General features: G+C 50.7%; 1 protein-coding gene across 2 annotated transcripts in view; it reads right to left on the bottom strand.

The window, feature by feature from the left end:
- Positions 1 to 5,673: 5,673 nt before the first annotated feature.
- Wdr1 (WD repeat domain 1) overlaps positions 5,674 to 24,613 on the bottom strand; it is a 35,749-nt gene continuing 16,809 nt past the window's right edge. Inside the window, exons 6-15 of one of the 2 annotated variants that reach the window (XM_006985624.4) lie at positions 19,124 to 19,201; positions 18,842 to 18,922; positions 18,296 to 18,529; positions 15,515 to 15,602; positions 13,645 to 13,801; positions 12,223 to 12,310; positions 9,895 to 10,005; positions 8,957 to 9,130; positions 8,566 to 8,710; positions 5,674 to 6,819 (exon numbers count right to left, since the gene is read on the bottom strand). In XM_006985624.4, the coding sequence (XP_006985686.1) occupies positions 6,713 to 6,819; positions 8,566 to 8,710; positions 8,957 to 9,130; positions 9,895 to 10,005; positions 12,223 to 12,310; positions 13,645 to 13,801; positions 15,515 to 15,602; positions 18,296 to 18,529; positions 18,842 to 18,922; positions 19,124 to 19,201 (1,263 nt within the window). In that variant the 3' untranslated portion in view covers positions 5,674 to 6,712. Of the gene's footprint in view, positions 6,820 to 8,565; positions 8,711 to 8,956; positions 9,131 to 9,894; positions 10,006 to 12,222; positions 12,311 to 13,644; positions 13,802 to 15,509; positions 15,603 to 18,295; positions 18,530 to 18,841; positions 18,923 to 19,123; positions 19,202 to 24,613 lie in introns of both variants that reach the window. The other variant, XM_076545664.1, reaches the window with a different exon arrangement.

Genomic DNA, 24,613 nt, shown 5'->3' with positions numbered 1-24,613 from the left:
GCATTTGCTGCTCTTGCAGAGAGGATCTGGGTTCAGTTCTCAGCACCCACATATGGTTCACAACCATCCATAACTCCCATTCCAGGAGATCCAATGCCCTCTTCTAACTTCCTGAGCACCAGGCACACACATGGTGATTATATATACACACATGCAAAACACTTACACACATGAAATAAAATCAATCAATCAATCAATCAATAAATAAATAAATAAACTCTTAAAATAGGATACATTTTATCACAGTGAGTAAGGTATGGTGGAGTTCATGGCCACAGCATGTGGAACTGGGGACCACTCAGTGATCGGGGAGCAGAAAAAGGAGGATGCCAGCATTCATTTTTTTCCTATCTCTCTATGTATTAATTTGGGGATCTAGTCCACTGGACAGTGCTACCTACATTCAGGGCAGCTAGTCACCCTCAGTGGGTACTCCTAGGAATGCTCTCACAGACACACTCAGAGGTGTTCCTCATTAATATCCTAGGCATGACTTAATTCAACCAAGTTGTCAATCAAAAGTAACAATCACAGGTTGTAGATGTTATATTGCAAGAGCAGAAAAATTGGCTCCAAGTGAGGAAGTGGCTGGGGTTCCTATTAAGAACACGCCAACTGGCCTGGGAGATGCATCCAGACCATTTGGACTTGAGCTGAAACAGCAAAAAGACAGCTTTGCTCTGGGCCAGCAATGCATGTTTGCAGTCATTTAATCCAAGCAACCAAAACTGGCTTCATCGTAATGACTAGTAGACCAGGGCTTTGCGACCTTCAGATAGTATCAGTGTCACTTCCCGATAAGATGAATTAGATGCTGCAATGGAAAGGGGACAGGAAGAAAAGTAGGAAGGGCTGGACACGGGAGGGCGCCTTTCTCATACACCTGCTACAGCCTCATGTGTCCAGCAGATCCGGGAACACTGCTGGACTTCGCCCAGGCTCTTTGCCCTGTACTATCGTTAGTTGGTACTTATTCTGTGTCCTCCATCCACAGTGCTAGCATGTAGAGTGTAGTCCATTCTTGCCAGCACCTTTCATGTGTCCAGGAATAACAGTGAAGTCTGAAGCTTGTGGGTCAGGCCCAGTTAGGGCTTTACCTTTAGCGTCTCAAGTATACCCTGCACAGCCCTGTGAAGTGTGTGCTATTCTGGTCCTCATTTTCAGCAATGGAAGCTGACACTACCATTGTGGACACTGCTAGATACCCCTGACGTACATTCTACTCTTTTCCATCCTGCATGGTAACACAGGACAGGTTCTGCTGTGCTGGCAACCGTGTTCACGGGCTGACAAAATCAGGGTTTATTTTTTGCTCACACTTCAGTCTGGAGCTGCATTGGTTGGGTATGTATTGGCATTGCTGGTTCTGTTCAGACACCAAGTCCCTATCCTTGGCACCCACTCCCTGAAGTGGCCCAACTCTAGTTAGTGAGATCTAAGGGGACTCAGCCATCACTCTGGGAAGATGTTTATCTTTTTTTGTTTGTTTGTTTTGTTTTTGTTTTTGTTTTTTGAGACAGGGTTTCTCTGTGTAGCTTTGCACCTTTCCTGGAACTCGCTTTGTAGACTAGGCTGGCCTTGAACTCACAGAGATCTACCTGCCTCTGCCTCCCCAGTGCTGGGATTAAAGGCATGCGCCATCACCGCCCGGCTTCTTACGGGTCTACTTTGGGGAGTGCCCATGATGAAGACCTGCAGGTCTCTGCAAAGTGGACCAAGTCTTTCGCCTCTTCCACTGTGTGTGAGACCAGATCTTCACTTGCTTGAACAAGAACAATGAATCATAGATTGGAGACAGACATTTCCTAGTATTAAAACAAAGTCATTCTTCTAATTTGGGGGAAGGGCGTGTTTTCTGGTAAGTGTGCTCTGATAAGAAGAAGTGTTGGGTTTACCACTTTCTTTCAAATGCACTCATATGTAGTTTCATTTGGTTTTCAGTGGCATGTCACATGATCACAGATCATGGGGTCTTTAAGGAGGGTCTACATTTCAATAGAGGCGCCTCAGCTCTGAGGTCCATACTTGGAGCATTCAGCTCCAACAGGTTCTGGGTAACTTGCTAAGGAAATTCGCGTAAGACTAACCCCAAAGAATCCTTGGAGAAGTATTTTCATGCCTAGTTCTCTGGTGGCCACCATCACCACTGTGCCAGGGTGGGGGGTGGCTGTATGAACAGAGCCGTGACAGCAGCTTCCGTTTTACAGAGTCTCACATTCAGTTCGCGTGTATACACTTTAAAAACCAAACAGTGAAAGCTGCCCATCCCAGAATTTGGGAGCTAGAGGTAGGAGGGGCAGGGTGTCAGGGCTAGCCTCAACTACATAGCAAGTCTGAGGTCCAAGAAGAAGAGTAGTTCTGCTCTAACACATAACTCTTGAGACAGTTTAATAGGCTAGTATTAATTCCTTTAACATTAGGAACAGGGCTGGGGCATAGCATGAGACACCCTGGGTTCCATCTCAGCATCATAAACAAGAGTGTATTCTGCTTCCCGCCAAATGAATGCTTAAGTGGGGCAGTGCTGGGTGGAAACAGGCTGCATCCCTGAGGCCAAAGGAGTTAACGACCTTCTAAACTGGGCCTCTTAGCATCTAGCAGATTAGTGTGAACCCAGAAAAAGCGTCCCCACACCGTCTTTGTCCAGATACCCTTTAAACGTGAGCATTTTTTTTTTTAATTGAAGAGACATTTTTCATACAATATATTCCAATCGCTTCTCCTCCCGGATCCTCACCACCTACGCAACTCCAAGTCATCTTTTCTTTAGTATAGAAACAGGCCTATCCAAACCAGAGCAAGCCAAGTCAATACTAGAACAAAACAAACACCAAAGAAAAAGAAAGCATGAGAAATACATACACCTGCAGACACACACACACACACACACACACACACACACACACACACACACACACACACACACACACACCATAAAACACAAAACTGGAAACTATAATAAACAAGCAAAAGACCAGTAAGATTGGCAACTGATGGAAACAGATGCAGACACACAATGAAACATTAGGCGGAGCTTGGGGAATCCTGCAGAAGAGGGGGAGAAAGGATTGTAGGAGCCAGAGGGGTCAAGGACACCACAGAATCGACTAACCTGGGCTCCTAGGGCCTCACAGAGACTGAACTTACAATCAGGGAGCCTGCATTGGACTGACCTAGGTCCTTTGAATATGTTACAGCTGTATATAGCATGGTCCTTTTGTGGGACTCCTAACAGTGGGAGCAGGGACTGTCTCTGACTCTTTTACTGGCTTTTGGGACCCTACACCCCATACTGGGTCACCTCGCCCAGCCTTTATACAAGGGGAGGTGCTTAGTCTTACTGCAACTTGATATGCCATGTTTTGTTGATACTCATGGGAGGACTGCCCTTTCCTAAACAGAAACAGAGGAGGAGTAAATTGGGGGGTGGGAACAATGGGGGATGAGGGAGAGGGCTGGGAGAGAAGGAAGAAGAAATGGTAACCGGGATATAAAACAAATAAACAAAAACAAACAAAAATCTGGGGCCATGGTGTCATCTGGCCTGGGCATTTGCCGAAGGCCATGTCTGGGTCCGTGGCCCTACTGCAGCCAGGGTCTATGTTGATGTCTGAGACTCCTGTTACCATTGAAGGACATGCAGACCATGTTAGTGTCTGAGGGCCACACTGCCACTGGGGTGGTGTCAATCTGAGTGGCCTGCACTGCCACCTGGGGCAATGGTGACATCCAGACCCGGCGGCTGCTGAGGGCCATGTCTGGCTCCATAGTCCTACCAAGGCTGGAGTCTGTGCTGAAGTCTGAGGCCTGTGTTGCCACCAAAGGACACACGTAAAACCCAGGGTTGGGGCTGCGACCTGTGGCTTTGTTGGTGTCCGGGGGCCTGTGTCACTGCCAGAGCCGTCCTGATCTGAGTAACCAGTGCTTCCACCTGGAGCCAGGATGTCGTCCAGGCTCAAGCTGCTGCCAAGAGCCATGTCTGGGTCCATGGTCCAGCTGCAGCTGGGGTCTGAGGTCTGTGGCCCATGTCACCTCAGGGGGCCTTAAGAACCATGTGTGATGAAATCAGAGGGCCATGCTGAGCTGGCCCCATCCTTCGTTGGCCCTGCCACTCAGGAGAGATGGCTCCACCCCCACCACAGGCGAGGGAGAACTGACCCTGATAACATGGGTGTAGGGGAGCTGACTCCACCTCCTCACCTGAGGCCAGTGGCTGGGACTGACCAGCTCAGCTACCACATAAGCCTACAGCCGAGACTTGGGTTGGCCCACCTTAGGGCCAACTACTCCATCTAGGACCTACTAGAAGGGGCTGGTCCTGTGGAATGATACCTGCAGGATCTCTGTGACTCATGGTGGCCACAGGATAACCCAGAGTTTCGGTGAGGATCCAGTGATGATGGTGTACCAGAAACCAGAGGCCTTGAACCAATGACTCATTGCAATGAACATTGGCAAGTAAAGCTGACTGGACAAAAGGGTGTACTATAGGGCAGAGCGCTGCCAATGCCACCAGGATGAATGGTGTTGGAGAGGTGGGAAAGATGAAAGGGAAGAGTAGACTTGACCCTGACATTCTGTGCTCCCTTGAAACTTTCACGTACAGATCTTGTTGCAATGATGAAGGTCATGGGTGTGGGCCACTTCTGATAAGCTTCCTTAGAAATGAAGCCAACCCCACTAGCATGCCTCAGTCGGAAACAATTGAAATGGGGTCACTTGATAGGCATTATCTTGCAGTGTGGTTTCTATTTCCGTATTTTGAAGATTGTACTATTTTTATGAAAAAAAAAAATTGCCAGGCATCAAACTCACGGAGAGTTCCCTGGTCTGGTAGTCTGTTTCATTTCTCACACTGTCAACTCTCTTGCCAGCATTCATTATGAACACAGTCAGAAGCCACCACTTGTTGTGGGAGAGCTTCTGGCCTCTGCATGTGTGTATGTACTTGTAATGCACATGCACTTAGGTTCACACACAAATAAAGCTTGTATTTAAAAATCACAAAACCAAACCCACTTTTCATTGAAATCTCCCTTGGAGCTTTCTACTCTGAAGCAAATGGTTCCTTTTGTCAAACTTCTCACCTCTGATGTCCCTCTAACCTCACGTGGTTTAAGAACCAGACAGGCCACCATCCCTCAGGTGCCCACTCTCATCCACTGACTCCTTGACAGGAAAGCATCTGGACTCATTGCCAAACTTGTTTCTGACCTTGTTGTGTGATGGTTTGCATTTCAGAAAATGTAATTTAATTTTCTTGATTTCTGGTGTCCTTTTACACTTGAAAAGCAAGACCAATAACAATGTCTTTATGGGGACTACAAACCTGCACCCAAGAGCAAAGCCTTTTGCTTTGAGTTGTTTTGGCTGTACTAGGAGTTTTCTCAAACACCCAGATCTAGTTCCGGGCTTGAGGTATTAAGGCTGGTTACAGATAGGAGGGGGAGGTAGCATCTAGATGCATCAGGCCCAATACTCAGTTTACAAATGAAAGCTGGGCTCCAAGGGGTTGGGCTAGGCCACTGGGGTCTGGAAGCAGGGATGGGAACCAGAAAAAGAGTCCTGGTTTCTCTGGGGCTATCCTTCCATGTGATGGCCACAATGGGGGTGGCTGGTGGGTCCTCCAAAGCCCCCCTCCCTCCCACATGCACCACCACACAGAGCCAGTGATCCACAATCAAGAGAAAAGATATTTAATTATTTCTCAGTCTAATCTCTTAAAGCGCTCAAAGTGTTTTCACAAGTGCAAGGGGAGGGATTGTTCTCAGCCAACATTTACCAGTGATTCCGACACACGCAAAGAAACTGCCAATCACGGTGCTTTATACTTACTTTAATTTCTGCACTGAAAAAGAAAAAAAAAAGGTAAAAACATGACAAGTTACAGTGACATCATCTTGTCCTTAATCTCTGCTCTTGGGGCCAGAGGGTAGGGGGTAGACAGGAAAACATTGAAGCATGGTGATGTGACCAGGACACCTCAGTCTGGCTAAGAAGGGTTCTCTATTCGCCTAGACATAGTACTCTCAGCAAGCCAGCTCAGGAACAAGACAGACAACAGTCAAGATACATTAAAAAAAAAAAAAAAAAAAAAAAAAAAAAACGGAAAAAAAAAACAAAAAAAAACCATGATTCCATTCTTAAAATCAAGCACAAAATCTGACAATGAGATCAAGGTTCACATGTCCCCGTGGGATTTGGGGATGGCTCCAGGGAGACAGCCATGTAACGTGACTTACACCAAGGAGCAGACACCTGCTCTACACAGAATGCTGACACAGGGGTCTGCAGAGCATCTCCTCCTCTCCAGTGCAGCTGCATCCTGCATGGGAAAGGGGAGCCATGGCCTGCTCCCTACCCAGCTTCCTGATAAGCGGCAAGAGCCACAGGGGCTGGGTCTGTGCTTTGGAGGCTGCTGCCTCTGGAATGTTCCACGCTCTCACGGTCTGGTGGGCTGTAAGTTTTTAGGTACGCTCCACATGCTGTTGTAAGTGCTTGCTTTATTTCTCATGTGCAAACTGTTACTGTCTAAAGCTTTCAGAAGGACGCTTACAGACATGGACACCCTGCAGAGAGGAGGGTATTCGTAGGCCCTGCTCACTCCCGGGGCAAGTGGGAAAGGGAGCGTTACAGAAATAGTTAAGAGAAGGGTGCTCCGAGGCAGTTAAAGATCTAGTCCCTGATTCAGTCCGTGGGGTGAGCGGCGTCCTCAGTAGGTGATTGTCCACTCCTTCACAGAGGCGTCATGGGAGGTGGTGACGAGTGTGTGCTCGTCCAGCCAGGCCAAGCTGCTGACATGGTGCAGCCGGTGAGCATCTGGGAAAGAGAGTGCATTTGAGGAGATGGACCCACTCTGCCTCTCCCTATATTTGACGAAGAGAGAGGCAGGGACTAGAGTCATCTGTGAGACCCAGAAACTACCACAGTGGCAGTTTCATTTTCACAAGGACAAGTTTGTGAGGACAGAGGCGGGACCAGGTGAGGTCAGCCCTGTACCAATTCCAGACGAACCAACAGTAACTCCCGGCTTCTCACCACCCACGCCAAGTGGCTCCTCTTTAAGTCCTAACACTTAATGATCTTCCCTTTTCACAGAGATATCAACAGTCAGACAAGACAGAACAGACACACATGTGGGTCCACAGGATCGACATTTACAGACGCAACCAATCAAGCAGGGAAAAGAGTCAGCTCCACAATGGCTCTGGCTGTGCTCAACAGACAAATCAGTTACTCGGAACACCGCAAGCCAAGCACTGATGTGGCATGTACACTGTTTTGCCAACTAACAGTGGTTTGAAGTGTACCCATGTGTCAGCTTACATGCAAATGGTGCTATGCCATTCGAACAAAGGACTCAAGGTCTTTGGATGTTGAGGAGCTCCTGTAACTAGTGTCCTATGTGGCACTAAAGTAGAAGGCGCCGGGTATGGACAACAAGAAAGAGGGCTGAGGAACTATCTGGTGTCCCCTCCAGAAGTCATACTGGAGTGATGGGACTCCAGCTGCCATCTCACCTCCATCATTCTTGCCTCCAGCCCTGAGATCCCAGATCTTTCCCGGACCTTTGTGGTTCCTTCAGCCCAAACTTCTCATAAAGCCCCAGGGACCTCGCAGTTCCAGGAAGAGAGTCCTCCAACAGGATTCCCAGTCCCTAGGCCCAGGTGGCTCCCAGCCTGAACCAGTAGCCCTCCCCGCCCCCCAAGGGGGCTCAGAAGGTCAGGCCACCCTGGGCCTGAGCACTCCCTAATCTGCAGCACTCTCCATGGCAAGGCCAGCTGTGAGCAGCTTGTGTGCAGGATCTGTGACCACAGCAGACAGACAGATGCCAGCTCCATTCTCGGCACTAGCGCTGACACAGTTCCTTACTGATCCATTTCCCTGTGAAATTTCCAGGTTTCCTTACAAAATAAACGGCTTCTTGGGAGCTGCTCCAGGGTCCCCCCTGCTCCAGGGTCCCCCCTGCTCTGCTCTCCATGAACACTGACATGGCAGGAAGTGGGTCTCCCTAGCTGGCGGCTGCTGGGGTTGTCTCAGGACAGCTGTAAGATGGGCTAGAATGCCCATTCCCCTAAACACAGAAGAAGGCTGCCTCCTATGAGCAGGGAGACCAAGGGGACAAGATAAAAACGGTCACCCAGGACCACCAGCCATGTGTGACTCTGGACCTACCAGCAGGAGCAGTGTGACACCATGATGGATAATCAGAATAAAGATTCAAAAATATGTCTCCTTGGGAAAGCATGGTTCTCATGGCTTCTACTGAGCTCACTATGGTCAGAGTAAGCTAACTCGACTGTGGGTTAAGGCACAGGAGCAGGGTGGGGAGAAAAGATGTCAAAAGCCTTTCCTCACGTAGTCCTCCATATGGAGAGCAAGGATTCCTACTGTAGTGAGTGTCTCAGGACCCCCTGCACAGGCCAGCAGAGTGCCTGGTGTGTGCTGGAGGAAGGACGGAGCCACATCTCCATTGGGTCACTTCTTAAAGCACAGACCCTGGGTCACTTGACCCTAGGAAGCACGGTCAGGGAACCGACAGGCTGAGGCTCAGGGGTGAGTTACCTTGGATCTTGACTTTGGTCTCTGGGTCACTCAGTGTCCACACATACACCATCATGTCCATGCCACCGGAGGCAAAGTGTTCATTGTCTGGTGACCAGGCCAGGCACACGATTTTTGCATGGTGTCCATAAAAAACATTGTTCTCCTAGTACAGAAAGAAAATAGAGGCGTAAGATCAGAGTACAGGTCAGAGCACCCTGTGTCCTCCCAGCGAGCCCTAGTCTAGGAAGCCCCAGCCCTAGGAAGAAGCCCTAGTCCCTGATCACGAGCAGGATGCTCCCAAGAGCTCTATCAGGTGCCTGCCACTCATGGAGATGAAGACAAAGGCCAAGGGCATCTGGCTAAGGTCCTCCCCTGTACCGTCTAGTATAGGGGTCTGCACCCTACTCACCGAGTAGCCATCAGCCACACTGAACACCGTGACCACCTTGCTGGCATCACACACGGCCAGGAAGGCACCATCATGGGAGTAGGCCAAGTCTGTCACTGGCCCCTTGGCTTCTAGGAGCTTGCCTTCATCCTTCAGTGTGGTGCCCAGGATGGAGTATACACGCACATTGCCATCCTGTGGGCAGGGACAGGAAGCAGTCACTCCTTATCATACAAACCACATGCCTCTGTCATAGGGAAGGTCAGGGTTTCAGCAAAGAAGTGCTCTGCCATGGGATCAGTAGGCATGAGTATGTGCCCGGGCTCTGTCCGCCAAGAAACGGCTGGTTCCTCTTCATATACTCCCTTCAGTATTCACCTCCGCTTCCTCCTCTCCTGGGCAGAAATGACTGGACCCCAGGTCTCTCTAGTCTCATTCTGTGTGTTGGCTGGCTGCCAAGGAGGCCCCATAAATAGTGCTCGTGGTTCCCTGAAAGGTCACCCTGGAGAAAACTGCAGACAGCTTCCCAGCCTCTGGGGGTACCAGCTGCGCCAGGCAAGCTGCATACACCTGTCTCCGGCAAGCTTCCTGCCACCATGTGCCAGGCACACCTTGTGTGATAGCTATTCTTGGTTGTTAACTTGACTACATCTGGAATGAACTAAAATCCAAGAGGCTAGGTACATCTGTGAGGTTTCTTGTTTCTCCCCTTAATTAAAGCATTTGAAGTGGGAAGACCCACTTTTAATCCGGATTTTTTGTGTTAGGAAGATGTACCTTTAATCTGGGCTACAGCTGCTGGCCGCCTATCTAAGGGACATGGAAGAAGGAAGCTTGCTCTCCTCGCTCTCTTGCTCTCACTGGCATTAGAGCCTACTTCTTCAGGATTCCAGTGTAGACTGAAGACCTTGGCCTTCTCCATAACCGAGGTCACAGGGTAGAGAAGAAAAGAGCCTTACCGAGCCCCCAACAGCCACTGTGTCCCCACCGGGGTGCACGGCCACAACTTCGGGCTCATAGCCAGGGCTGTCGATGCTGAAGCACTTCTTCTGGTCCTTCAGGAGGACAATCTGTGACACGGAAGATGTGGTCAGGTCAGTGGTCCCTTAAGACACTGCTCATCAGCAGGACAGGTGAGTTCTGGTGAAGTGGCTCTGGGCTTTAAGCCACACCCTGGGTCAGTCTCTATCTTTGGATGCAGGCACTTCCTTTCTCACCATAAGGACCATGTTACTGGTAGGTGCAGGCAGAACTTGAGAAAACCTTTAGTGACTGAAGCATGTGAAGTGCTGATCTCTGAAGGGCAAAGGGCAGAAGCACGAGGAAGGAACTTGGCTCAGTCATCAGGGGCAGTGGCCTGAGTCCGAGGAGTGAACCACTAGGTCCTAGGTCATAAGGAACAGCTAATGCCTGCGTCATGCAGGTTTCTGTTCAGCTTGGAGGATGGTGTGTTATCCATGACAAATGCTGCTGGACACTCGGCACTGAGTGTCTGCCGTCCTTCAGGGCAGCAGTGGAGCTCTGTGGGAACAACTGGTAACCCCAGAGGCAGGAAGGAGGAGAGGCTAGGCAGGCAGAGCACAGTGGGTGTGGGTGGGTGTGTGGCAGGGGGTCTGCAATGTACCCCTCTGAGAGAACCCTCAAGTCCTACCCTAAGAAAGGCGAAGGCTGTGTGGAGAAAGCTACACCACACTCAGCCATGCTGGGGCCAGCCATGCCTGTCTGAGTAGCAGACACCTCCATGTGTCTGCCGTCAGGACTTTGGAGGTATGTGGCAGCCTGATCCTGACTAAAGTACCTGTTGGTCAGGGGTCAGGATCACACACGGACCTCGGCTTGTCCTCAACAACCAGCAGATACTATGGTGTACACACATGCACACAAGAGAAAAGCCCTCCTACTGGGAGATGGTGCTCTCATCTGTTAACACACGGGAGGAATTTGCCGCCACCTTCTGAATGGCAGGTAGTCGGAATCCTTGCTTTCACCCATCTTGGGTAATTCTGATCAGCCTCAAGGACAGGGTAAGTTTATGGCCACTATAACCTCAGATGAAGTAACTGGGGCCTGGGACAAGGAGGTGCTTGTCTGAAGCCTTGCCACAGAAAAGGCCCTAAGTCCTCACGCATTGTTCACCAAGGCCAGGTGCGGATACAAGGCTGACAGACCTGTCATCAAGAAGCAGCTGCCAAGGCACCCCGTGCAGCACATCCCTTTTTGTGCCTTGTGGCAGCCCAGACTGAGTGGCAGTAATTATTTGGCAGCAACATCTGATTATCTGGGACACAGAATTCACTCTCCCTTTAGCAATCAGCTTCACAGACCAGGGAAGGGTGGGAGATCCTGAACAGCCCTTTCTTCAGCAGGGTCTGCCACTAAGCCAACAGGAACCCCTAGTCAGTTGCTGGTTCTGACCACATGATGGGATGCCTGGGTTTGCAGAGATGGCATGTTGTGAAGCAGAATCCTGCACAAAGTAGGTCAGGCACAGATGTGAACCAAGGGCTCTGTTCTAGACAGTCAGAGGAAAAGCTATGCAGGGACTGCAGAGCGTTAGCCCCTGCCATGGCCTGGGATCCACCTTAGCCCCAGGTGGCAGTGTTCCTCAGTGGCTAAACTAGACAAGGAGTATGACACGTGCATCTTCATGATCACCCTGTGCACTCAGAGAGAGGGAGCTTCTCCAGGGGAGGGCACAGATCTGAAGGACGATGACAAAACCATATGCTGAGTGCCGCAGACCTCATGGACCCAAGCATGGCTCCACAGTCTGGTCTGATGCTTAAGAGACCAGCTCCGCCCTCTTCCTGTGTCTCAATTTAGGGGGCAGTGCTCGGCCTAACAGTTAGGCCCTAATTAGTAGCACAGTGAGTTCACGCAAAGACAAGTGAGCCTGCAGCACAGAACACTGGCTACAGGAACCTGTCAACCTGACACAACCTAGAGTCACCTGCAAGAGGGACCCTCAGTGAAGAGCTGCTTTAATCAGACAGTTCTGTGGGCACTGTCTGGACTACTAACTGACACAAGGGGAGCCCAATTCATTGTGCGAGGTACCATCCAGGCAGGCAGTCCTGGGATAGAAAAGAAAGCTAGCCGGGCAGAGTTCCTGTTCTGCTGGTCCTCAATGGTGGACTGTGATCCAGATTAAAAGTCAACTAAACCCTCTCCTCCCCAAGCATCAGAAAAGGAAACCGGAACATGGGACATGGATGAAATTCAGAAACTAAACAGTAGTTATACATCTCATATCCCACTACTTCTGGTCAAAATATAGCCAACCATACCTGTCCGATGCACACGACCACGGTATATCCCCCAGGGCCAACAGCTACACACTTTGGCTGAACATCCAGTTTCACAACGCCTTGTCCACTGTGGGGGAGGGGGAGGGAAGGGGAGGGAGAGGGCAGTTACTTCCACGTTCAGGTGGCTCAGCGTGCTCTCAATACACACCCCGCAAACCCTGCACCACTTAACTATGGGGAGAAGAAAATCTTACTGTAATCGCTCCTTAAGGTCAACTTGCTCAAGTCTGAGGTCACAAAATTGGGCATGGGGGTCTTTTTATCACGAAGGGAGAGCAGAGTGGGGAAAAGGTGACAGCGCCAAGTGTGGGTTAGAGGAAGCTGTGCAGACGTTCGCTGTGCTAAATGCAGACATGTTAGCCCCTCGCCACCTGCAGGCCCACGACTGGCATTTTCTAGGTACATACAGAACTGAGTTCTGCTCCTTCTATGGGTCATAGCTGCTACAACTCTTAATGAGGATCCCAGTTCCCTCTTCTATTAGACAAATGCTATCAAAACTCATCTGGAATAACTTATAGCCATCTTTCTTGAAAATAGTAACCAGCAAGCTTCCACAGAACTGATCCAAGCCATGGTTGGCCTCTAGAGTGCCTGAGTCCTGGCAGCCATGGGCTGCCAACAGGACTTTCATGAGTCATGTCAAGACAACAGGGAAGCCGACAGCTGAGAGCCCTGGGTTCTGGGGTGCCTTCATTCTCAGACGCCCAGTGGCCACTGGTCGGAACACAGCACACATTGGCAGGTTTGCTACCAGCCAGGCACATATCCGGGGTAGGGGACCTTGTAAAGATGAACCCCCACCCACCCCATCCCTCTCCTTGTCAGACACATTCCAGCAAGATGTGAGTCTACCAGGAAGTGCTCTACAGGGGAGGGAGGTGTGTGTGTGAGGGGTAGAGAGGTCTTGCTAAGGTCAGTGGGTCTGCTTCTGAGCCAACAACTTGGAGCAGCCTATCTCGCCCCCTTGCCTGCTCTCACCTCTCATTGCTGTGGATGGACACCTCTGATTCAGTGTCCACTTATCCCCTCAACAGGAGGTGGACCCTCACACTCGGCACCTGGCATGCCATGAGTCTGCAAGTGTCACTTGACCTTTTCAATAGCCCAAACTCTACTGTCACTACCTCCACGGGCAGAAAGACACAAAGCAGAGCATAAAGCAGAGCAGACAAGTGAATGACGCATGGGCTGCCGGCTGCTTTGGGGTAGGGGCTACAGCTGGTCACATCTGTGAGCCTGGTTACCAGGGCCCTGCTGCTCAGCACCCTGGGCTTGGTACCTGAATGATGTTCAGAAACTAAGGGCAGACAGGAACCACCTGACCTGGAACCTTATAGGCACTGGGGCCCATTCTGGGCCTCTCTCGAGCCCGAGTTGGCTTCCTTGGGCAGAACCTACCTGTAGTCCCTCAGCGTTAGGTTGGTGTAGCGCACAGTGTCGTCCATGCTGCAGCTGACCAACTGCCCAGCCTCATCCACCGTCATCCTGGACACCTGATTTGTGTGGCCTTTCCCGGAGAAGGCGTCATTCTCTCCCGTCTCTGAATCCCAGTAATGTGGAGTGTGATTAAGGAGAAACCAGGCCTCGGGAGGGTGACGACTACTGCTCTGGAAAGGCCTGGCTGCCCTTCACGCAGGCAGAAGATTCCGCAGGAAGGACAGGAGGCATTCTCACGGATGGCCAAGCTTGGAATTTCAGAGAGCTAAGGCAGTGAGGCAGCCTGGCTACTAGCCAAAGGACCAATGCAATAAATAGCACAGCCTCCTTTAAGAATGCATGTAAAGCCGGTGTGCTGGACACAGGCAGACTTGTCTCTGATGGCCAAGACAGCTGACACACCTGATGTCTAACAGTCCAAAAATCTATCTCTCTGGGTGCTGATACAATGTATGGTAATCCAGGAAGTTCCATGGCATGTGCTACTTGTAGTCAGAACACAGGCACACAATAAACACTCTCTCTATAGCATTATAACCTCTGGATTGTAGGGTACACAAATGATTTCAGGTTTAGACTTGGGTCCCACTGACAAGGCAGGTATCTCTATAAATAATCTGGAAACAAGAACAAGGAGAGAAAAAAAAAGTCCACTGGGACTCTGCATATGAGCCAAATGCTCATTTTGTCTTTCCTGAATCAGGAGCTGAACTCTGACTATCCCCAGGTAAGCTGGCTATGCTCCAATGTTCACGTAACTAGTGCCTAAGTGTTACTGGGTACCAGCCTGAGGGTAGATGAGGCCCACCTTCCAGGGGTGATGTGTGGATACTGAGCCTGGGGTGTTCAGGGATTAGATAGAGGGAGTGGTTAAAAGTGCATAACACAAGAAACTCTCAGTTCAAGTGAACGTCACCACTCTGTGGGAGACTCGGCATACATGAGCTGTAGGGACAGAAATCCAGACATGAGCTCTGAAGGACCCAGTTCAAGTGTGAGTACAGGGAGTGGGTAAGGGACACAGGTGGTGCCGATGACCCTGGTTACAACTTCAGGACACATTAGCCCTAGGAGCTGCTTGGTCATCACTTTTCCTCGCCTAGTAGCAGAGGGTGGGTTATTCGCCCTTCCCAGGACGGGAGATCTTCCCGGGTCTTGTGAAAACCTGAGACAAAGTAGGTTTGGGAGGCATGCTGTAGGGTACTGGGAAAGCCTTCTCTGGGAAGGCAGTAGCATGTGAATGAGAGGCCATCATGCAGAGGACACCTTGGAGCAAGCGCACACAGCAGGCAACAGAGCACGAGCATGGCAGGCATGCCTCTAATGGTTCCACACCTCCTAAAAAAGCTGAAGTTCCTGGGCCAAGGGCATGGAGAACCCACTCCCCGCTGAGTTTGGGCCCCAGCTCCAATCTTGACAGCTCATGTAGTTTTAGGAAAGGTACCTTGCCTTTCTGGGTTCCACTCTCTTCACGTTTAAAACAAAGTGCCTCTGCTGAAGGGTCTAAGTCCTGAATCCTAAGACTCAATGATTTCATCGCCAGTGATAGACCTGGACACAGCAAGGCGCCATTATTACAGAAAAAGGAGTTCAAGTGCAGAGACCTCAAGCACCATGCTAGGTTGAGCAGCAAGCTGGGCCCAGGCCTCCTTCTGCCGAAGGCCTGGAGAAGTCAAGGTACCAGGCGCAGACAGAGGTACCAGCTAGGTCAACCTGTTTAGTGAGTACAGCTGGGCTGGTGCCATCTGGCTGGCCCGGCCTCCAGCACCATGGGAACAGAAAAGTCCTCTCTCCTGCCAGTGTCTGTGCCAGCTCCCCAGTAAAAGGATATTGATATGTCCATCGTGGCTCCCGGAATAGATGTAGGACTTGCCACCATTTTTATGTACTGTTAGACACTGGATGGATTTGCTGTGACCCTGAGAGGGAGACAACAGGACGGGGTGAGCCGAGGTAGCACATCCTACCCTGCCAATCATCAGCTGAGCTGTGCTGGAACCCCAGCAGACACATTGCCCACAAAGAAGTCACGAGCCACAGTCAGCCATCCATCTTCCAGTCAGCTGATCAGACAAACCAGAATATGCTGCCTCCCTCAATACCTAACTAAAACCTACCTGGGCTATGGACAAGGTCTACACCAAAGCCTAGCCCTCAGGGACCTAAGCCACCTGTAGAAGGAAACACTGCCCCTGCTGCCACCCATGAGAACATCAGCTGGGTCTCTCAGAGAGAGTGAGGCAGCCAGGACAGGATTATACACTGGGGGTTCTGGAGCTCGAGGGGTGACCACTTTGGCTCAGGCCCTCCTCAGTACTGATTTTTCCTAGTACTCCTTGTGTACACAGGACTATCTAGAAAGTGCCTCTCACCTTCTCTGTAACTGGCTCAGATAGTACTTCTCAAGTACGCTCTAAACTAATCCTTTCCCTGGTCCCACTAGTCTCTGCTATTTTCCAGCGACACTTGATGGCTTCCCGTCTGCTTCATGCTTGGGGCTTCCTCACATCCTGTCTCAGGGATCCTGAGGGTCTCCTTTGTTGCCACAGTATGGCATTTACCCTCCAACAGTGACAGTCCTTGGTGGAATGCATTGTGCAACCCCTGAAGAGCTATGAGCCCAGGTTGTGTTCTGTTCAATGCAGCACGGGCCTCACAGGAGCCCAGCAGACTGCCTGGCCTACTGTATAAAAACTGAAGCTCAGCAAGATTCCAGGGGACCTGTGTGCTTCCTGGTTGACTCTGGCAACAGCCTAGCCTAAGAGATTTAAGATTGCAGCCCTCAACATAGTATCTAGTCTTCTTTAAGACGGGGTTGTTTAACAAGCTAATATTCTTAGGTGATTCTCACACACCCTCAAGCTTGAGAAACAGGCTAGAGAAAGCACCCCAAAGGCCAGCTCCATAGACCCTGACTGGTCCCTCTGGGCAGCCAGGAAGCTGTTTGCTATAAAACTCCCAGGTAAGATGGCCAAGTAGCCAGGAATAGAATCACATTCCAATTGCAAACTTCTGGTTCACTGGTACAGGTCATGCCCTCTGTAGCCTGAGAGTGGCAGCTTCCACCTGGCACGATCCGTACAGCTGTACCAAGAGGATGAGATGTAGGTTTCTCTGCGAACTTAAGTCTGCACAATTTCTCACCACTGAAACTGGAGCCCCAGCACAGAAGTGTCTGTCCCTGGGCAGCTTCGGCTTCCCATACACCCTTCCCATGCTCTGTCACACATCCAACCCTGGTCTGGGACCCAACAATAGATAGAGGGGCTCCCAATCCTGTCCTCAAGGCCAGCTGCAAGCTACCTTGTTCTGAGAAATCACTCAATGGGGCTGGAGTACAATCTCACCTACAGAGTGGGAACTGTGACCCTGTATATTTGGGCCCTTCGAATAAGCAGGCTGCATTGGTGAGAGAAGAGCTGGGCCGGGGTCTTTACTGGAACAGTTTAAAATGTAAACTTTGGAAATTATCAGCAACCAATAAACTCCCAGTGGGGAGTTTAGGCATGGAAACTGTATGCTGGATAGTTTTATGTCAACTTGATACAAACTGAAGTCATCTGAGAAGAGAGAACTTCAATTAAGGAAATGCCTCTAGGATTGGGCTACAGGCCATCCTGTAGGGCATTTTCTTAAGTTAGTGATTGATGAAGGATGGTCCAGACCATTTTAGGTGGTATTATCCCTGGAATGGTAGTCTTGTGTTCTACAACAAAGCAAGCTGAGAAAAGTCCCTCCATGGCCTTTTGTAGCTCCTGCCTCCAGGTTCCTGCCCTGTGTGAGTTCCTGTCCTGACTTCTTTTGATGATGGACAGAGATGTGGAAGTGTAAGCCATTTAAATAAATAAACGCTTTCCTCCCCAACTTGCTTTTGGTCATGGTGTTTCATCATAGCAACAGTAACGCTAACTAAGGAAACCTGGCTGTGGAAAACCTCCCTTAAAAATCATGGCACAGTCATTAGGGGCCTGGGGGTCTTGCAGAAGACAGGGCAAAGGTGGTCCTGGGCTACAGGTCTCCTGAGAGGCCGAAGTGGCAAGGGCAGATGGAGGCAGAACCTCAAGTTATGTTCCGTCCAGGGTGGCCTTGGGGGCCTTGACAGCTCATCCAACTTCGTTTGCTTCTGTCCTCTATTCCTGTGAACCCTAGTGTCTCTTTCACACTTATGCCCGTTTTTAAACTACATGACGATCCAGAATCAAGGTCCCTCCCCTCCCCCGATTCCTAGCTGAACCCCCTTCCTCATTTATTCACTCGGTCTCCCATCTCACCCCACCTGGTCTATATCCTGCCCTAACACTCAGAATGTTTCTGGTCTTGCCTTGCAGTCGTGAGGCACAGTGCAAATCCTAACAGAAAGCCCAGCTCCTCAGGAAATGTGACTTTCAGCAGCAGCAGCAGAGAACAACACAGACCCCAACTGTGCACTGCTCACAGTGCTTCTAGGGGGCGACTCGTGTCCAAAAGTATCAACCTGACTTCTGCGGAAACTCACAGGGCCAAGGAAGCCTGGCATCTCTGCTTCCCTTGGCCATCCATCCCTGTTTCCCCCTTTCACAGCAGACCACAGGACTTTGCTTCCTATCCACATCATGCCTAGAACAAGGCTCACCTTGATGACACGGAGGGGCTTGCTGGGGTTGTTCTTGTCCAGATAGTTGATGTATCCAGACAGGGAGATGCTAAGGAGGTGGTCCTTCTGCCACAGGCAGCCCAGCTGCTGGTCCAGAACATTGGAGCCCATGGGAAATGTGCTGACCACAGAGTTCACGTTGACATCCCAAATCTTGGAGGTTTTGTCTCCAGAGGCAGATAGCAAATGGGTGCTATCGGGACTCCAACTAATCTATTTCAACAGAACAGTGCCGCATATCAGAGGGAGTCAGAGCCACATGAGCCCCAAAGCAGCAGTCTACAGCCACCATTTCACAACGGTGAATAGGGAACTGAAGAAGGTGGCAGGATGGGCCAGCCCCCAGGGTTCCTGCTCAGCCATTGGCTGCTCCCATCAGTGACTATGACCTTAAAGCCCTGTGCCATGCTCAATTAGCTGCTTACATTAATATTCATCTAGCTTCAAAACAATCTATGATGACTTGAATACCAACACAGAACTAACTAAATTAAAACCAGCAAATCGGGAAACATTCATACTCACAGCATAAATTCCTCCGTCATGGGCCTTGCTTCCTCCAAGGGCACACACTTTCTCCCCTGTCTTTCCATCGTAAATGAATATCTTCAAGAAACAAACAAGTTATGTAGAAGCTGGTGCAGTGCGCTATTAGCCCACCACTCCCTAGCAACTGTGCTTATACAGTTGGAGCCGTGAGCCTCTGAAATCAGAGACCTCCGGCTGTTGGGCTCTGGGAAGTGGGGAACAGGGAGCGCTACCACGAACCTGCCTATGTACAGCCCCCTTCTCCAGCCCAGTTCTTACCTGGCCATCGGCGCTGGCTGTGGCAAATCTGTTCCCGTCAGGAGAGAACCGCACACAGTTGACAAAGCGGCTGTGATCCTGCGGGAGAGAGGGCGGTCACACACGGGGCAGAGCTCACAAAAGCTCTCTACTTCAACCACCCCCGCCCCAAACACTGGTAAGATTCATCAGTCCACAGGAACATTCCGAGCTCAGAGGGAGTCCCAGGCAGTCCCTCATGGCATAGCTGAGTGTGAAAGGCTATTCTTCAGCCAGGCCTGCCTCCCTTATCAAGTGCCTCCTGATGCGTCCATCCTCTTCCCTCTGGGGCCTCAGACAGCTTATGTACTAAACTGCTGGGCTCTGAGACAGCCACACAAGGTACCTCCTGTTAGGCCTAGTCAGCTCTGGGGATGTTTGCTGAAGAACAAATGACATTTAAAAGAAATCAAGCAGTGGCTGTGACTTCCAATCAGGACAAAGCATCTGAGACCAAGGCCTAAGGCAGGCCAGGGCAGTCCCCAGTCTTGGGAAGCAGTGATGGCACCAAGGGCCTCCGCTCTAGTTATGGAGACTCCTTTCTTGTTTATTTTTGCCTGGTGTTGTGCTCTTTTGGTTACTCTCATACTTCCACCTGTTTCAGAGGCCTTTATCTCCACCTGTAGTTTCTCAGTAGGCACAACTCGCCACAGTGCATGGAGTCCAAGTCTTCCCCAGGGGGATCTCATAAGCCCTATATGCTTCAGTTCTGCCACTGTCACGAGCCGTTACTGTTTCATGCACAGGGCAAACTCTTTACAGCAGAGCATGAGGCCCAAAGCAGCCGGGTAACTTGAGCTGCAGGAGTTGTGAAAATCCAGGCTCCAGTTTCTTGTCCAGCACTGACTTGCTCACACTGGCAGGCCTGGCGTGCTCTGGCCAAGAGCCACCCTAGTGGGTCAGAGCCTTAACTCCTCAGACTGACCGCCACCCAATCTGACATCCATCTCTAGGTGCAAAGGAGCCTGCTACACAAAAGAGCCTGTGCCCCACATCTATTAGTCGTGGGGCTCAAAGATGATGGAAGCAAGATCTCAGAGCCAAAGCCTTTACTGATCACTGTGGGGATCACATAGCTTTGGGTCAAGGTCAAATAACCCAGAGGTACTAGCCACAGCTAGACCAGAGTGTCCAGCTTGCTCCCCCTTAATCCCACCCCCAGCCTAAGGGCCTCACACCGGCTCCTCAAATCCCTGCTCTGCCTATTCCACAGAAAGGATGCAAAAGAGCCACACTGGTGTCAGCTCATTCCTGGACTCCTCTATTTGGACAGGGTATGGGGCACTCTAGACCTCAGAGGCCAAAGTACCCATTCCAATAGAGAAGCCTGGAGACCAGAGGATGGACCAAGGGCGCCACTCTGTCACTGTGTGAAAAGGTGTCATGAAAGGAACACTGGGAAAAAGCAGATGGCAAGCACTCAACTCCAGCCTCCAACAAACTCCCTGTCACCAGTACTTCCCTGGCCAGATGCAGGACGGTCATAGGAGGCAGTATTGGAAGCACCATCCAGGCTCCAGGACCTCCAACAGGGCCTGGGGCCAAGCTTCTACCTCCGTGGGCCTCTCTTGGAAAACGCCCTGGAGACCACACAGGTTTAAGAGGCCAAGAGAAGGCTGGACAAAGCAGACAATGAAAGGGGGACGGAGCCCACAGGAGCTCGGTTAGAGCCTGAGCCCATCATTCCTTTCTGCAACTCAGGCACCAGAGTGTACACAGGCAGGAGACATGTCTGCTCCTGAAATAGACCCTGTGCAGGCAGGGACAGCCAACAGCAGCCCGTAAGCCAAAGAAAACGCGGGCTAAGAATAGCGTTTCCCACAGAGAGGGCCCAGCAGTGTGGAGGGAGAGTTTGGAAAGTGTCTCATGAGTTCGGAGGTTCAGCTGCCTCACATGGCTGCCTGAACCCTGCCACTTATTGAGCCAGACAAGCCTTCTGGTGCCCGGCCCAGCCATCCAGAGGGGTCACATTCAACCTCACAGGTCCTGTTTCCAATATCCCTATGTGAAGGCAATTATTCTCCTGGAACTACTCTTGGCCCCCCATAGCCAATGTTCAATGAATCTAAATATAGGCTGTGTCAGTGAGTTCCCCAAGAACACTCTCTTCAATCCCACCCCCCATCCTCTTTCCCCTAAATATCCCCACCTCCCCGTCCTCATCTTCACCACCAAATCTACTCCGCTGATGGCGATTCAGGTGCTCTTGGGCTCCTTGATGGCCTGACTGTCATGGCCATGCTTACTACCTGGGTTGGCTCATTAAGGACCTTCTGCAGAAGCCCTCCTGAATCTGCACTGGTCTCTCAAAGGGAGACTTGTCTGCAGATGAATAGCACAGCCTTGCTCCAAAATCCCAAAGGTCTCCTCTGTGGTTCACCTACAGGGGCCTGCCAAAGAGCATTAATGATCTTTGAGATGTTTCCTGACACCTCACATACCATCAGATCTGCCAGAAGCATTACATGCAGGAAAGGCAAATCTATAACCAGAAAAAGTATCTACTCCAGTAAGGATAAAGCATTATCCTTTCCATGAAGAAGTGGTCCAGTGTAGTCTACCTGCTTTGTTTGGCTAGTCTCCCTGGGGAATGGTGCCATACTGGGGCTCAGTGTTTGTCTCTGCTGTTGGCAGGTCCGACATTCACCAGCAGCTGTGGCCAGGTCATCCTTGGTGAATGGAAGTCCATGTTGTCAATCCCATGCAAAACCTCCATCTCTGCTACCCCGGCCACTTTGTTCATGGGCCCACTGGGCAACGATAGCGATGGCCAGCAGCAAGATGGTCCCACTCACTCCTTCTAAGGCTAAGGTTGAACCCCTAAGGGAAACCAGTCCATCTCATCCATGGTATCTCCTATGACCCTGGAGGGTTTCTCCTAAGGTCACCTACTACATGCAAAAACCACAGTGGGAGCAGACAGGTAGTGCTTTGGCCTATTCTACCCTCAAACCTGGATAACACCCAAGTGTGGCAGCCAGGGCTGGAAGGTGTAAGTAAGTTTGGCTACAGGTGAACCTGAGCTCACTTCAGAATAGCTCAAGTCTATGCCCTGCTCATAACAATGATGTGACGTGATCTTCAAACTTGGACCAGCAAGTTTGGTGGTTGGATATGATTTTTGTAGATCAGGTCCTATTTATCTTTCTGTCAGCTACTATTTTCCTTCTGCAGCTGGCACATCACAGGCTGGTTTCACTACATACCACACAGAAATTCCTAACAACTACTTTATGAGGCAGCAGCTTGAACTCACCCCGTCCCAGTGACACAATATGGGCCTCCAGCCCCATGCTTGGGAAAGCTCTTACAGGGCCACTATCCACTTCAACCTGGACACCCTTACAAGCTCTGGGTCTCTGCCTAGATACGAGCTGTGAGGGAGAAGGAAGATGGGAGACTGGATGTTTGACTTCAAGGACAGAGTGCCTGTGGGCTGTTCACTTGGATGAAGGTTCTAGCAAGCACAGGCCATTGACCTGCAGACAGAAGGACGTGAAGGCAGCCTGGTTCCCAGCACTCATGGACTAGAAATGAAAGCTCTAGTGACAGAGAATTGCTATTTAAAAATGTTTTTCCTCTAACAAAACATGACAACAAAAAACCCAACACCCTCACATATTTTAATTGCTAAGGCCTCACAGATTTTAATTTTTAAAGCCTTTCACTAGGAAGAGCTCAATGAAGTCCTGTGAACCACTACACCTCTAGCTTTCAATACCAGAACCCACATGTGGGGCTCAGTCCATCTTTAACAGAGAGCCTCACCTTGCATAGGTTTTCTGTTATTCCCCATCTGTCAGCACACTTGTCCTTAGTTGGGGCAAATCAGGGAGTCTTCCTGCCCTACCCCACCCCAGCCAGAAGAAAGACAGCAGGGGGGGAAGCAGGGCAAATAGCCCGGGTCGAACCCTAAACTGCAGCTTTACTCCTGCTGGCCAGCTGGCCAAGGTCAGACACATATTTAGTTACTGACTCCAAGTCTCCCTTATGTCAGCTGGGCCTGGGAAACAGCTTTAGATGGAAATGTGAACCCTCCCTACAGCTATGGGGTCTGGAGGAGGGGCCTCCTGGTCTGAGAGCCCAGAGGCACACTTAGCTGGAGGGTCAGAGCCAACCAGTTCTGTGCCAGGCACCACCTAGGTCTCTGCTCCTTGGTCTACAACCCTTTCTGAATCTTCTAGGCCTCTAGTCAGGATTTAGGGTTGTGGGCTCCAAGGAGTTCAGCATAAATGGTGGTGCCCACCTAGAGACAGGGCCAGCTGAGACTGTGGGCAGGGGGGGCGTGCACCAGTTGGGCTTCCAGTGAGTCCATACAGAAAATGGTGGGGAGTACAGGCACAGGCTCCTCGCCAGCAGCAAGCCCTGGCCCCATGGCTCCATTAAATGCTCTTCAGCTGCTGTGTTCTTTCTCCACAGGCACAAGAGAAAGGCTCACTCCTGCTACAGGAAAGGGAGCCCCACCCACAAACGGCTCAACCAGAGTCCAAATAGTGTGTGTGGAGGTCTGGGGAAGGCAGACAGCATCACTAGAAAATGGCCCTGCTTCTGCTGGCTGCAGAAACCTCATCATCTTCCCTCCCTCAAGATCAGACCCCAGAGATTCACTGGCTCAGCATTCCTCAACCCAGAGCCCACGGGGCATCCACCCCTGCTTAAGAACACCGACCTTGAGCTACATCTTTCAACAAAGCTCCCAGAATAGCCATGTCACCACTACCTACCAATGATAGCCGCAGCAGACCAGGATGAGAGCCACAGGAGGTTAAGAAGAGCTTGGCTCAGCACACCTGCTGGACACACAGGCCTCACTTAGCTTCCCCAGGGATGAAACAGAGCCTACTTCACTACAAAGACGGAATCCCTAGATAGCCATCTGTACCCTAAGCCAAGACCTGTTTATGGGAACTGCCTACTACATAAGTCCTGTCCTTGCCCTGCCAGGGATGCTGTGCCTATTTATGACTTGTTACTAAAAGACTAAAATTAACAGTCCTCCTCAGCAAGCCACTTTAAGGATATTATCTCATTTAATCCCCAAAGAAGTATGGACACTGGAACCACTGACATTTCTGGATGATGAGTCTGAAGACCTTGGAGAAGCTCCAAACTCAACTACCTTCAAGGACAGAAGACATGTCCCTTCTGATTAGACAGGCACTCCATCTCCTATTATCAGAATAGTACCAGCTGCTTCGTTCATAGTATGTGGGAAAGAGTCACTGGGAAAGTTGGAGCAGCTAAGATGGCTGCTAGGGCTGCCCAGGTTGCAGAACCTTCCCCCATCACTTGCCCTCACTCACTCCAGTGTGTTAGCCTGACCACTGGCCCCCATCACTCATGCTCACTCCAGAACGCCAGCCCGAGCACTAGAGCAGTGACAGGCCATGGACACTACCAGCTAAGGCCCCACCGACCCCCATCCTGTGATGGGGAACAGGAAGTGGAGGAGCCTGTCACTTGGCCAAGCCA

This window comes from Peromyscus maniculatus, chromosome 10, assembly GCF_049852395.1.
Source record: "Peromyscus maniculatus bairdii isolate BWxNUB_F1_BW_parent chromosome 10, HU_Pman_BW_mat_3.1, whole genome shotgun sequence".
In the NCBI taxonomy this organism is placed as follows: Eukaryota; Metazoa; Chordata; class Mammalia; order Rodentia; family Cricetidae; genus Peromyscus; species Peromyscus maniculatus.
Note: the sequence above shows the minus strand (reverse complement) of the source record. Positions and strands in the feature narration are given on the sequence as shown.